This window comes from Fulmarus glacialis, unplaced genomic scaffold, assembly GCF_000690835.1.
Source record: "Fulmarus glacialis isolate BGI_N327 unplaced genomic scaffold, ASM69083v1 scaffold31070, whole genome shotgun sequence".
Classification (NCBI taxonomy): Eukaryota; Metazoa; Chordata; class Aves; order Procellariiformes; family Procellariidae; genus Fulmarus; species Fulmarus glacialis.
In genome coordinates, this window is record NW_009186289.1 from 25188 (window position 1) to 39770 (window position 14583).

General features: G+C 46.8%; 1 protein-coding gene across 1 annotated transcript in view; it reads right to left on the reverse strand.

The window, feature by feature from the left end:
- The window catches only part of ASCC1 (activating signal cointegrator 1 complex subunit 1), a 36993-nt gene extending 22419 nt beyond the window's left edge, over positions 1 to 14574 (reverse strand). The window contains exons 1-6 of the mRNA XM_009587491.1: positions 14480 to 14574; positions 13187 to 13311; positions 11816 to 11915; positions 10792 to 10889; positions 9172 to 9350; positions 1790 to 1926 (exon numbers count right to left, since the gene is read on the reverse strand). Of these exons, the coding sequence (XP_009585786.1) occupies positions 1790 to 1926; positions 9172 to 9350; positions 10792 to 10889; positions 11816 to 11915; positions 13187 to 13298 (626 nt within the window). The 5' untranslated portion in view covers positions 13299 to 13311; positions 14480 to 14574. The remainder of the gene's footprint in view (positions 1 to 1789; positions 1927 to 9171; positions 9351 to 10791; positions 10890 to 11815; positions 11916 to 13186; positions 13312 to 14479) is intronic.
- Positions 14575 to 14583: the final 9 nt, after the last annotated feature.

Consider the following 14583-nt stretch of genomic DNA (forward strand, 5'->3'; position numbering starts at 1 on the left):
CGCAGATCTCCATTTACATTTCAGAAAACCCATCAGCAATAAAATGGTACAAGTTCTCGTTCTAGAGAAGCTCTCCTGCCTTCCCTGTGAAGAGAGCCATCGTGACACAAAGTCTCCAGCTCGTTGATTTTCGCTGGGAAAAGTACTCGATACAGAATGCAGTTTTATGTACGTTTCAACATCCACTTACAAATGCTGGAAGTAAAGAGAGCTGTTTTAAAATCAGCTCCAGCTTCTCTTGCAGGAAGGCAAAACCGAAAATGCGTGCAGGATATAATATGCACTCCCACACCTGCAAACACACTGTGAAGTGTATCTGCTTCCAAACACGCCGCCTCCTTGCCTTTACCACCAGAACATCACAGGGAGGCAGGGTGCCGCAGCGAAAGCTCCCTCTGAGTAAGTGCCGTTGTCTCATTTAACACCGAGGTCTCGTGGAAAGTACAGGGAGTGTCTGGGCAGGCAGAAGTAATAAACACGAGTTAACAATGTGAGCGTGACTTTGCTTAACCTTGCTCGCTTCTGTTCAGCCTGCCCTAGAGACTGCTTTTGAGGTTCTCGGCAAAGCTTCCCAGATGGAATAAAGAGAGCATGATTTCCCCTTCCAGTATGTTTACTGGGAGGAAAACAGCACAAGTACACTGTCATGCACGTGAGACCGACAGCATTTGAGGCCATGTATTCTAAAAAGGGTCAAAAAGGGCCCAGAAAAGTAAATGATCACTAATGAAGGTTTACGTGGGTGGAAGGGAGCCTAAATTAATTTTCAAAGTATATTTATTTGGGTGCGGCAGGGGAAATAACCAAAAGGTTATATTCAAGTGTTGATTCCCCCATCCACTAAAGGAAATGGAGGGTAGAAATTTTGTCTGCCTCAGTTCAAGCCACTTATGAGGAAGCTGGCACTTTCCAAATGCAGGCAGAGCCTTCCCCTGGAAACGCACTTGCATCTCTGTTCAACAGCTGAACAACTGGAGCCGTCACTTTAAAGGCTGAGGTATGAATTTTGGCCAGGCATTAATTCCCACAGACATTAGCTGGCACAGCGTAGCTAATTCTTCATGCACCGAGGCAATAAATAAATAAATAAATAAATGAAAATCAAGGATCCGTGCACTATGTGCAAAGGCTTTGCAGAAATAAATAAATAAACCAATCCCTCAGGCCATCTCCAATTTCTAAGCTGACCAGAGATAAGCTAATTACAGTGTCATTCAACCACATTTACAGTTAAAGCCCTAACATCTGCAGCTCGGTGTTAACAGGCAGCAAAAAAGCCCCGCTCCTGGAGCAGCACTGAACGTTTCAGACTGATTACTCACACGGCTCATGTTGGCTTCCCTGCACGCAGCTCCCCGCATCAAGAAATGCATGTCAAGGACACCTCAGCATCTGCTCTGAGGCAGGAGGGAAGCAGCATGCCAGAGCCCACTGCAGGCAATGCGCGAAGGTAACCGAGCCCGTCCCTCCCTCTGCAGCAGGCAGGGGACAACATCAAAAATTGCTCACACAAAAATAACGGGGACGCATGTGAGAAAGACAAATGAGTAGAGCAGGTTTTCAGGGAATGCTGAGGGTTTGAGCTGAGCTGCAAGATGCTGTTAGACTTTTTGCGACTGCTTGGTGATTTCTACTGCTCCCGTTTGAAACATTTCAGCCTTTTTCTACATTTCTGGAGTTGAGATAGACTATTGAGCTGCTTTTCTCTTCGCTGTCCCTTGTCAAAGACAGCTTGCTGCTTTTCCCCCACTCACGCCCTTGGTGATGACATCCCTTTTTTATCACTTACTCCACAAAGTCCTCTTTGCATCGCTGTAGGAGGTCACATGCTTTCTGGATCTCTTGCTCGTTCAGAAGTACCAGCGTCCCAAGAGTCAGGTGAAGCTTTGCAGGGTTCTGGAACAGGCTGCTGCTGACCCCGTGATCCTACAAATCAGCCAGTCAATCATATATAGGTGTCTTATCTCATCCACACACACACAGCCCTCCGTCGGAGAGATAAATACTACAGTGAACAGGTACCAAGCCACTGGCATCAAATCTTTTATCTCTGCATCGCTGGTCGGGTTGGTAGCGACTCGAAGTTGAAACGAGTAACAGAATTTCACAGGCTTTGCGAGCAAGCGAGCTCAGCCTGGCAGGCGAGGTGTAGCCCCCCCCATTGCACGCGTGCTCCCTGCCTGCCTTTTCATCGGAGCTGCTGAACGGCAGCCTGGAAGCTCGTTAAGACAGGCTCTAACTCAGAACCCAGGAACAGCAGCACTCACTCGTATGGGGTTTCAAGGGGAGACTTCCACAGCTGTCAAAGCGGCAGCTGCCATCAGCAACGAACTCAACACAAGTCAGCACAGATTTAAAACTTGAGTTAAGTCCATTTTTTTGTGTGATAAAGCTAGAACCAGCTGTAGTGACGAGCTCTAAATGGTCTCTAAATCCTGTCTAAACACAGGTTGCACCTCACAACACAAGCACAGCTAATACCAGCTCTGATAATTACATTTTTCTCGTTCCCATGTGCCCTATAGTTTGCCAAGATGAATTAAGTTTAAATTCCCTTTATAAGAAGAGTTACGTGTCGTTGCTGGGGAAGAACTGTTCCCAGGTGGAGCAGTGGTTACATTCAGCTTTAAAAAACATGCTCTTTTGTTCTAGGATATTTATAAAAATACCTCGAGGATGGTTAACACACCCATATTAAAACAATTATTTCCACTTAGTGGCCATTTCCCATCAGCACATTAAATAACCTCCACTTTTAACTCCAGAAGAAGCCAACACCACTTGCCAGGCCACTGAAGCCTTTCTCTGTCTGAAAAAAGTCCACCGACTGAGAATGACAGCTTTGAAGTTTCTAGCTGTGCTTCAGAGTTTGAAATAAAATCTTTCAGATGTTTGAACACTGCAGTATCTCAGCCCGTCAGAGTTTAATGCCCCACATCTCACTCAGCATTTTTCATGTCTAATGACAACATCCATACTCTTCTTTACAGCCGTGCTGATGGGCTGGACTGGAGACGAGCCAGCCTGCCACATAGAGGTCGGGGGCTCGCTCCAGCAGCCGCAGGCTGGCAAAGCGTGGTGGTCCCCAGAAAAGAGAGAGCATGTACCTACCTTCCTCTGCTGCTAATTACTTTATTGCTGACTGAAACCCCAAATCGTACCATGCTAATAGTGGCAAAGCAGGCTGCAAACCTCAGCACCGTGCAGCAGCCTGAAACAAGCACAGACTAACTACGTCAGGCACATCAGGAGCAGAGGAAAGAGGGACGGCTCCATCTCACTTCTCCCCACCTTCCTCTCTCTGCAGTAAAAACCTTTCGGCTTCCTTTAATTCATACTGCTGTTAACATGCATGACAGGACATGATTTCTCTCCGTCAGCCTTTTTTCTCCAATGGTATCTGTAGCCAGAGGATATTTGGCCCATCACAAAACAATAGCTCGGGTAACAGAAACTGGGAGAAAGTTCGATTTATCCTTGCCATGGACAACCAGCCGATGTCACTCCCACAGTGCACACAGATGATGTACAGGAACGAGAACGTAGTTCACAGGTCAGAAAGCAAAAGCTCTACCCTCATTTTCTGCCCCAGCACGATTTGTACTGTAAACATCAACCTGCCCCAAATGCAGCGTTTTCCCCCGAGCTTTCCAACACCTGAGTGTGGGCTGATAGCTGACAAAGTGATGGCACGTCACCTCCACAAGCCACACTACCGCTGCTGGGAGATTAGCAGGGAAGAGCAGTGCACAGTGAGCAGGCCAAGACCTAGACAATCTTGCTAGTTTATTCCCTAGTATTTCAGACAGCTCCTAAAACCCTTGCTTACACCCCTGCTCTTTCACAGGCCAGCAGATCCCACTTCTCCCACACATAAAATAGATGCTATGTCAGAGGTAGCTCTCCCTGGAACAGGCAACGTTTCTGCAGGTGTCTTAGCAGCCCTTCATGGCTGGATGCTGCTCGCCGAGATGCAAAAAAGCTTGAACCCACTTATTCTAATCCCCGATTACGATATGCTATCAGCAACCGCCGTGTCGCCTCACGGGAAGCCGCCCTGTCCAGTGGTATGAGCCTTCTGCAACCTGACCAGCAGGGCCAGACAACAGCAATGCAGAGCCTAGAAATACGTGTTCATAACTACCACTAAAGAAAAACCATGTTCTCATCCAGGGAGGATGAGCCCAAGAGACGTGATCCTGTCAACGATTCTGGGGCTTTATGGACATTTTCCAAATACCAAAGGAACCCTCCCAAGGCAAGCTACAACCATAAGAGCAGGGCTGAGATTCAGCATCGGAGACGGGCACAGGGATCCACCAGGATCTAAGCCATGCTCTCTGAGTGCCTCTCGGCGTCAAGCTCCTCTTTCACCAGTTTCCTCCCCCATGCAGTGGAAGGCGAGCACTCCTCATAGCACAAGTTGCAGTGGCTTGTGGCAAGTGGTGGCTTCCAGCCCTAATGAAAGCAGAGCACCGGATTAGGGGAGGCGAGGTGTCGCAGCGGGGAATCCCCATATTCTACAGGGGAATCTGAAAGCAGTGTATTTGCAGGAACTTGTTGGCAGATACAAACACATAAAACAGACTCTATTGTCTCTCTAAAAATTTACTGTTCAAACTTGGGTTCTTAAGGTGTACTGAGAGGCAGGAAGAATATCCCGTTTACGCACCATCCCTACGTGATGACTGCCCATTTTAGCTTATGCCTCTCCCTGACACTGTCCTGTCATGGTCAAAAAAACAACTCATTTCCACTCAGCCTTAAAAATTCATTTATTTCCTCCCTGCTGCTACTTAGACTTCGACCTTTGCTCTCCTCCTTTAGAAGGAACACAGAAAGGGTTTTATCTGCAGTCTTCACCTCTCTTTGCAAAGCCCAAGCACACTGTTCCTCCAAATCTAAGGCCCCACATCTAGTAGGGAAACCATAGACCACAACGCACTTCAGGCCTCCTACATGACAAGGCAAAGGATCAAACTCCTTAGCTCTTCCTCCCTGGCTGCGTCCTCTCTACTGTCTTAAGAGCTTCCAATATTTGCAGACAGCTTCATGTTTTTGGGTTTTTTTCTTAATAGCAGGACACTGCATGCCAGCTATATGCCCTCTCCCACCCTGATCACAAACAAAGGAGTGAGCCAGAAAAACAGCGTTTCCTCAGAACTGACTGAAGAGCTGCAGGCTGAAAAACCCCGCCCATTTTCTGTCCTTTCCACTCCGAGACATAATATCTCATTAGCGATGTTTGATATTTACAGGTTGCCATATATTACAGCAATCATATTTCTTTTCCGTGCTACATCTGCAGCCTGTTAAGACTGCAAATGCTGCGTTTGCACAGCTCTGAAAGACCCAACTGTGATTTTTCACAGCAATATTACTGCAAAATCTCTTCCCTTTTCCACCTGCATAGTCAGACGGACATTTCAGTCCTCCTCACTCTGACACCTACATGACTGTGCGAGGAGAATTCCAAGGTCATCCTGTCATCCGGACCTCCCACTGCACCACATCAGTAATGAGCCTGTCCAGGTAAGCCACCCCCTCATTTTTATATTAAATTAGCCTGAAAAGAGTCTCCTCTCGGCCCTGCTTCACTGTCTGGCTCCCCTGACCATACTATAGTGTGAACGACACCTGAAGTATTCCGTATCTCAACACAAGGTTCATTTTAAAAAAGGTCTTAAAGATGAAAAAAAGAAGTTAGAAAGCATATACCCACCAACATAACCCTATGCTATAAAATATAAATGAATGGTTGTCATGGTAACTGCTTCAGAGAGAAATAGAGTCACTCACAAATGCTCAATGGCCAGAAGAAATCCTCACACACGCACACCTGGTCCTTTCCCTTCCTTACTGTTACTACCGAGCTTCATTCAAAGACTGGAGTTTACCTAATTCTGCAATGTTTCGCACGAGCAAATTGCAACAGGACGAGAAGCACACCGCTTCTGTCACTGAAACCTATTCAGATTTCTCCAAGTATTCTGAGAAATCCTGTTGCTTTGGACAAATCTATAAGCTCTCTTATTGCTCTGTGAGGCACCGTTTTGAATTACTGTTTTTCATTACTGATGTGCTTTCTAGCAGACCCTGCTGTGAGATAAAGTGGTATTAGAGTGGCATTACCAGCTGGCGGAGTGATTGAGAGACATACGGGACAGCAATATACTCCTTGAACTAACAGGCAGCAATATATCTAGAAACCCTTTTGCTCATACCAGGAGAAGGAAGGGCAGAAAAATAAAGCACCATATATTCCTAGGCTAACATATGCAACCCCCCCAAATACCTGCCACTGACAGAATTCCACATTTCAAACTAAAAATGGGAACTCTAGAGCTGATGTAAGCAGTACCAGGAACATTTCAGGCCCTCCTGAGAGGCACAGGGGACCGAGCAGTACTAACCAGGCCGGGGCACCTTGTGCTGACGCAGTGTAGAGAGCAGGAACTACAGCCGCAGACCTTCTGCCTGCACCCATATAGACGTGTCCTGCTGTAGGGCAGCTTCAGCCCCCACTGTTCTGGGATATTCCCAAAAGTACCTTGACGACTCGGCAGCAGCAAAAGGCACGCTACGTCTTGAGTGCCGCACTTTCTCGGAGATATTGCTATTACTGGTATTAGGAGTTCAAGTCCAAGGTTACTGAAAGCCAGAAGTAGCTGTTCGGCTGAAATGTGTTCCCACGTGCACGCCTACGCTGCAGGATCCCTAACCATGAAGCAGAGCCTTACAGGACTCGGTGCCATCCAGACACAGAACAAAAACACCGCAGGAGAGACAGAAGGTCAGGCAAGAGGAAGAAAAATTAACATCACTAGCCTGGTCAGCAGTGGTCTCAGCACTCCTCTGACCATGCTTGGGTTTCTGCAGCTTTCTAGGACAAGAAGCACGCAAAGGTTTGCAGATGTTCCCAGGCAGCTCCTTCTGAATGTGACTGACAGCACTGGGGAAAGCCCCAAGATAAATTTATGAAAATGTTTCTAAGTGGACGGCAGACCTCCCTGCCCACCCAGGGATGCAAACTGATACTTACGAGCAAGCAAGAGACAAACAATGTGACAGGAGGGGTCTGGAGAGCAAGTAAGATCACCAGCAGAGGCTGGGCCAACGGAGAGCTGCAGAGATGCGACCAAAGAAGCAGGCTGGAAAAATGAGTGCTCTACAAGGAGAATAGTGAGTCCTGTGTGAGGCCAGAGCATTGCAGGAATAAAAACACAGGATGAGAGCACGGACCACAGCACTAGCTGCAAAGATGAATAAAAGAGGCCACATCACAGAGGTGCGACACTGAAAGGATTTTGCCTGACACCGAGCAGCCTGGAAGCCAGAATCCTGCAAGACGTACGGGATGACACTGAGGTTACTGCCCTGCGCAGCAAGCAGATCTGGGTTTGCTGCCCATGGGGAGGGACAGCCGAGATCCACAGGATCTGCTGGCAGACAGCTAGAGGGAGGAGCAGGATCGGATAAACGGAGTCCAGGCCAGCCATGTCTAAAAGGACTGACAGGTTGAGGGAGATCAAGTGAAAGGACTGTAACAGCCATAAGCCCAGCTAGAAGGGAATAAAGGGCAACAGAAACACCAGACTGAAAGCAGCCATCTCAGTCCAGGGCCAACAGCTTGAACAGCCACTACCAGAGCCCCGTGCTGAAGTTACCGGTCCCCCGAAGAGCTGCTCCTCTCCCTGTAACTTTGGTGTGTCCCCCGACAAGGACTGGAACTAGAAACCAACAAAAGGAGCCAGGCCACCACTGACGCCAGCCTGAGGTCCAACACTCTCTGTCCAGCTAACACTTTCTCAGGCTGTTTCCATTCCCCTGTCTTCAGGACTTTCCTTTAATAAAGGTAAGCTTTAATAAAGATAGCTGCGGCTGGCTAATGGAGATAGACGATCAAGTGATATCTTCCTAGCCTGAGGAAAGGGTGCTCATGGCATTGCACTGGTTGCTAATCCCTGGATCTATTGGCCAATTTCAGTTGTATTTAACATCAGGTGGAAACCTGAGTGACAGAAAACTCCTAAGATGTCATTCAAATAGGCAGCTGGGTGGAGAGGAGGGACAAACCAGAACTGCCAGGAAAGACAAGACTGCAAAGCCAGCTCAGTTCTGCTCTTAGAGATAAGACAATTGACATACAAGTGACCACAAAAACTTGAGCAAGATCTCCTGTCTCCCCAGATATCAGATAATTCAAACTTACAGCGCGAAGACATAGGAAACTAAACTTCTTCAGCTGTGCTATCTGCAAGATTATATTTTCCCCTTTGAAAGGCACAAGCAGAAGTGACAGACACGAAGGTAATAATATCAGCCCACAAAACCCTGCTGTGGGTATGCAACCTAACCTGCAGCGGCCACAAAGAGGAACTCTTCTCTCTTGCCTAGAGATGTCCTCCCAGTACTCACAGGACATGGCAATTTAATAATACCATGCCCTCTCCTCAGCCTGACCCTGTGCACTGACATACCACTTCTGCCAAACTACACGGACGCTAAAATAAACCAGGGAATACACAGCTTTCGCTTCATTCTGTTCCTCATTTCCCTATGCCTAACTATTTCCTGCTGCTCTCAGCGTAAGATCTGAAGGCAAGGAGAGGGGACCGTCAACACAGAGTTTTGTGGGAAAGAAGCGACGCGAGTAGATTTGCAGGATGGCATGTGCTACCAAGTCGTTTCTCACTCAGCTCCGGTAATGACACCCATCTTCCTTCACGTCAGTAGCCAAAAGAAAAGCGAAATAGAAGTAGCAGCAAACTTGTGAATTCCTACCTGGTTTCACGGTTATGTAGAAATCATATGAAATGTAGAAAGGTCCACTACATTATTTAGTGGTTGTCCTATTAAAAACAAAAAATGCCCAACCCTCTTTTGAATCTTAAATATCCTCCCACCTAGGAAAATCTCTAAGGAGAACAAAATATTTTACTAACAACTTACTAAGTAAGCCATTCCACTTTCCAGAAGATTTCACATCAGCACTCAACAAATTCACAGCAGATCCGCCAACTTAAGTAAAAGGCCTGTTTAAAAATACATTCCTAGGAAATCTAATAGAATAAGGCCTTCAAGGTAAACACTAAATAGCTATCTCAATAAATGAAATGGCACTCTGCTGAAGGGCTTCCACTTGATTTTAATTCTCAGGTAAATCCTTACCTTTGAGCATTTCTCCAACACTTCCTCCTTGAACTGCAGGAACTTCTCCTGGATGGTGGGCTGGTTGAGAGCGAAGGACAGGAAGTGTGTGAAGGGCTGCTTCTTACGGAAGCTGTCCAGGAGAACATCGATCCGCGTTCGGGCAGAGATGACACCGCTGCGATGCTGCCCTGTAATCACTACAAGGAAACAAAGCAATATCTGTCTGGTTTCCGTGAAGCTACAGTGAGACTACTGCCACCCATGCCCATGCAAAATAAAGAGTATTTGAATGGATCATGATTTTACATGATATTTATCTGTGCACTTTAAAATATCAGTATTGGACGATATTGTGAAGGTAAGAATATTTCATCCAGGAGACGCCAGGAAGGAATTTGAAAAACCTGCACAACAGCACCTCTCTGCTGTTAGCCCCGGGCTCACTGAAGAAGCAATAGGAATTAAAACCCCCAACCACGCACAGAGAAATCTCGCCAGACTCCCTGCTTGACTTAAAATGCCTGACACGGCTGTGCTTTCCTCTGTAAAGACAGGACGATGCCATCAAAAGTATCTCTCTGCTCTCAAGAAAGTCAGCTCTGAGTGCCTAAAAAACAATAACTACGAGTCTATCACCTGAGTGGCTCTTCAGATTTCTAGAGCATTATTTCAAGTTTTATAAAGGCAGTCAAAGTGAAAAAGAAAAGAAAATCTATCAAAGATCAAGACGGCCTATCACTGGTGCATGCACTTCAAGGCACCGAACAGAGAACACTTGAGCTTAAAAGGAAAGAACTGCAAGGAGCAAAATTTTCTTGGCTTTCCTATTATTACGTGTTTTCAACATCTCTCAACCTTCCTAATAGTCCTTCACGGTTCTCAGGAAGAAGTCAAGACCCACTTCTTGAGAAGTATTACCGCGTTCCTGTGCAGCACGACAGTTGGATCCCCCTGTCGCTTACTCCTCACAGCTCTGTCACGAACGTAACTGTACACCGTGCCAATTACCACCGGAGCGTGCGTAAGGGGCCCTCTGGATAACCACTCAGGCAGAAACCCGCACAGGCCAGCCCTTATGAGCAATGCCTCCCTTCTTTTTAAGTCACTGGAAGGAACATATGGCACAGGAAAGCCTGCTCTCACTACCAGGATCAAGTGACAACACCAGAAAGGCAGGAACGTCAGCAAAACACTTCTCATATTAAAGCAGATGTTGAAGTTTATATCATGCATAAATATACAACATGGTATTTTTTTCTGTATATTACAGCTCGTTATTAATGAATATGATATTAATTTAAAGACAAAACGACAATAAAACCCCCAACACATTCAGGCCCAAAGTCCTCAAGCCAGTCATTTAAGGCCTAGAAGTGACTTCAGTGAGACTATTCAGAGACTTAAAATAGATATTTTTTTTCCCCAGAAAAAACTTACACTGCTTTATAAGGATCTATAGACAGGGAAAATAAACTCAGGAGAAAAGTGAAGTGATTTTCAAAGAGCCATAAATTGAGTCAGTCCCATGTCAGAAGCAGGAATTCAAGGAAAAACACTGCCTATGCCCCCTCCCCGCTCAAATCGTGTCTGTGCAAGTGCCGATGAGAGAACACCCATTTTGTGCATGTTAACGCTCACCAATTTCTCCTTCCACTCCAGGCTTGGGAATGCTGATGGAAGTTCGAGTCTCTGTTTCTAGTCTCTTCTTGGTTTCCCCTTTCTTCCCAATGATGTACCTGGAGGCGTAAAAGCGCAAGAGTCACTCACACAGCGTCGCTGGGCCACCCTCCATCAAGTGTGTTCAGCCAGCAGGTTAACCATGCCACAGGCAGCTGGGTCCCCCCAGATTCGGTATCTCCGTGCTAGAGGGATGCACATGCTCAGCCTCACGCGCCGGACCCGGTCCAGGCACAGAGGCTTCTCCCGAGACTCCGAGCGTGACCAGCCTAGGAGCACGGGATGATGTTGAACCATGGCTCACAACTGGCTTAAGCTAAAATAAGTCAATCGGTCCGTAACAGCTCTGCCCAGCACATCCTGCCACAGCTTGTTCGTCAGCTGGGTTATCCCTTTTTCCCATTATCCCAGCTGGCAAAGAACTAAGGGCCCTTTTTCTGCTTTTTGCTTTGCTCAAGGTAGTCATCGGCCAGCATCCAAACACACAACAGAACACCTTTCCTTTACATCTCAGTAAAACTATTCAGCCAATAAAACTGTCAAAAATAACTAGATAAAGCTTTGAACACTACAGGCTTCCCAGTAAACATCAGATTGGAGTCAACAGTCAGTTCCAGCCGTGTGTGCTTTCTCTCAAAGCTTTCACAAGCTCTCCCTGCCAGGCTGCTCGCCCCAGTTCTTCCTCCCCTTCTCCCACCCTCCCTGACGCTTTTATGTTCAAGGGAAGAGATGCTCAAACACCTTCCTGCCAGCAAGAAAGCACCACCTGCTGTCTCTGTCACAGGGAAGGCTAGGAGTCAAGTGTGGCCCATCGGCACTAGAAAGGCATTGCCAATTTTCCCTTCCCAAATGCTAAAATCCACATCCACAAAAGGGAATACATTTCGGAGATCTGGTGCTTACCCCAACCCCCCCCAAAAAAAATATTCTGCGCTCAACCGCTTCCCAGCAGCAACTCAAATAAACCAGAAACACATAGGCTCACTTGTATAAGGGGCTGGGAACCTCCACTCTGCACTGGAAGCCTTTCTCAGTCTCTTCCACCACAAAGGCATCACAGGGTTCGTCTGCGCAGTCACCGGGGCCTACCAGAAAAAAAAAAAAAACAACAGACCTTGTACAACCTCTGTAAAGTTTGACAGTGCTTTATGTAGGACAAGAGTCTCACAGCTGCCTTCTCCCAAGGTTAAATACAGGAAGAAACGGACTCCTCTCCGTTGCGGCTAACTGCTTTTTATTTCACCTTACTACCAGCTCCAGAAAACATGACTGCTTCTAAATCCACCGGGCTGGGAGGCGTAGGAAAGCAGTAGTTACAGCCCAGATTTTCTCTCAGTGGAAGTTGCGGAACAACCCAGTGGGAATGGTCTCTTCTCCTGGCAGGGTGGAAGCCACCAGCCCATTCAGAGACGCGAGCAGGAATTTAAAGTCGCAGAATACAAATAAAAGGTGAGGCCAGTTTTGGTTCAAGGGTTCAGGCACACTGTTTTGGAAAACAGAGGAATTCTCACACCCTCAGCACGGAGGAATAGATGCATCCTTTCATCCGTGGGCCATTCCATCATGCCTGTTAGGACCAAACGTGATTTCCAGAGAGAGGCCATGGTTTCTATCTCCTCTCCAACACATACAGGGAGGAATTTGGGTGGCAAGCAGCTTACTAAAGCTTTGTTCAATCCACTGAAAGGCAGGATGGGGGAAGAAACAGGACACAACTGCCACAACCCTTTCCATTTGAGAAATAACAGCTGAGCTTTTCTGTGCCCACAACTCATGCAGAACTACAACAAACATACAGGCAGAAAGATGAAGTAAAATACATCAGAACAGGAAGAATTTTGCCCCCAAAATAGGTAACACCTTCCAAAAGCCACATTATAAGAGGCCAGTTCTTCAAGGGGCAAACATTGCAAGGACAGAGGATCTTTAGCAAGCAGCTTCCACTCCTGCCATATCTGCAAATAATCACACTACTGAAAAGAAAGGCACTTCAGGGACCTGGGGAAAACAGATCTACTAAAAAAAAACCCCAGAAAACAGAGCTAATTTATTTTCCCCTTTTACTGGAGATCTTTCACAGCCGGCAAGCAAACCGACAGTCAGCAGCACAGTCACCTAAACGCTACACGTTAGGTAACCGGGATTACATCCACTCTTTGGTCAGCAGGATCATCAGGGACCAAAGCAAAGCATTTTTCTCCCTCTTGAACTCCTCACTCCACCAGACGGGCAGGTCCTTGAGCACGTAAAGGCATCAGAGAGAACACCAAGAGTTCCCTAGGTCCCCAGTGTCAACGCGTTCACCTGTAGCATGTCCTGACAGCACCACGGTCACCCCTCACACAGCACTCTTTACCTGCACAGAAATCCTCATCCTCCTCCTCGTGCTGGTAGGCCTGCTCTTGAATAAGATTCTTCCTGTATATTCGCCCCCCAATCTTTATCAGGGTGGGCCGCAGAACGTCCATCCTGCTCCTCCTCCTAATGCAAAAACAAGGACAGTTTTGCTAACTTATGCCAAGGAAAGGTAAATTTCGATGTTTCCTCGTGGATAATTTGTAAGAGGGATGGGGGGAGCTCTGAGGGGTTCAAAAAATGTACCTCCAGAAGAGCAGTAACTCCTCCTATACGTGTAGATGAGAAATTTCAGAAAAGCAATACCTTCTCAAACCTTATGTTACTCTTTCAAAGACTAAGTTTATGAGAACTTACAAGCATACTCTTTGTCAGCTCGTAAAGCACAATCAAGTAAAAACGGGAAATTGAAGCAATGTAAGATAGGTAACGAAGCCTACTGTTTGTTGCCCCTGCAAGGAGGTCAGCAACTGATCACCGCTCTCCCTGAAACTCACAGGTTTTAGCTAAAACTCATGTGGCCTCAGTCAATGTGCCATCTTAGCACACTGTTGAGGATTCTGAACAGTTTCACCTCTTTATTTTCCATAGCTGCAGACCAAAGAGACCCCCGCCTCTTGCAAGGAATCCCCTACAACACTGACCTCTCTCAAAATACCCGCCATCCTCCACTGGTTTCTCAAAGGCCTAAGGAGCGTTTCAAAAGCAAACCCAGTTCCCTGGATCTGCTCGGGAGGCAGCTGGGGAAGGGAAACAGAGCGCTCTGAGGGGTCGGTACTGGCTGGTGTAAGTGGTTACACCTCCTGCCCTCCACCTCAGAGCACCGTGGCATACGGGTAAAACTCTTACGTTGCCCTGCATTATTCCAAATTATATTAGAAACACGGGGCACTGAGTTAAACTTTTTACAGCAGAGAACATTTAATGGCGCACAAGCAATAGGGCGATCCAAAGAACTGGCAGCCGTCTGTCAGAGACTTCACATCTTCAGTGCTTAAATTTCTAAGTTCACTGAAATTGTTAACATCGGATATCTCAGTTTGCCCCGTTTTTAAAACAGAAATTTCTGTTCCTTAGAAAACAAAGTTTCCACCAAAAAATTCACCTTCGTCAGAAGGTTTATCTGTCCACTACAACAGAACCTGACAGGAAAAAATGAAGAGCTTCCCTTCGAAGACGAATTTATCCTAAACTAGATTTATTATATGGAGTGACATCACCTTCAGAAGGTTAATGCTTTTCCCCTCAATTAAAGCCCCACCTTCTGAAATGACTTACAACCACCTGAACTTACACCTAAATAAAAAGGCCCTCCTGTAGTTCAAGGGAAGAAGCGCAGACGCCAACCGCGCACAGCAGGAGACGGAATAAGCCATGAAAGAACACACTGCTGTTGGG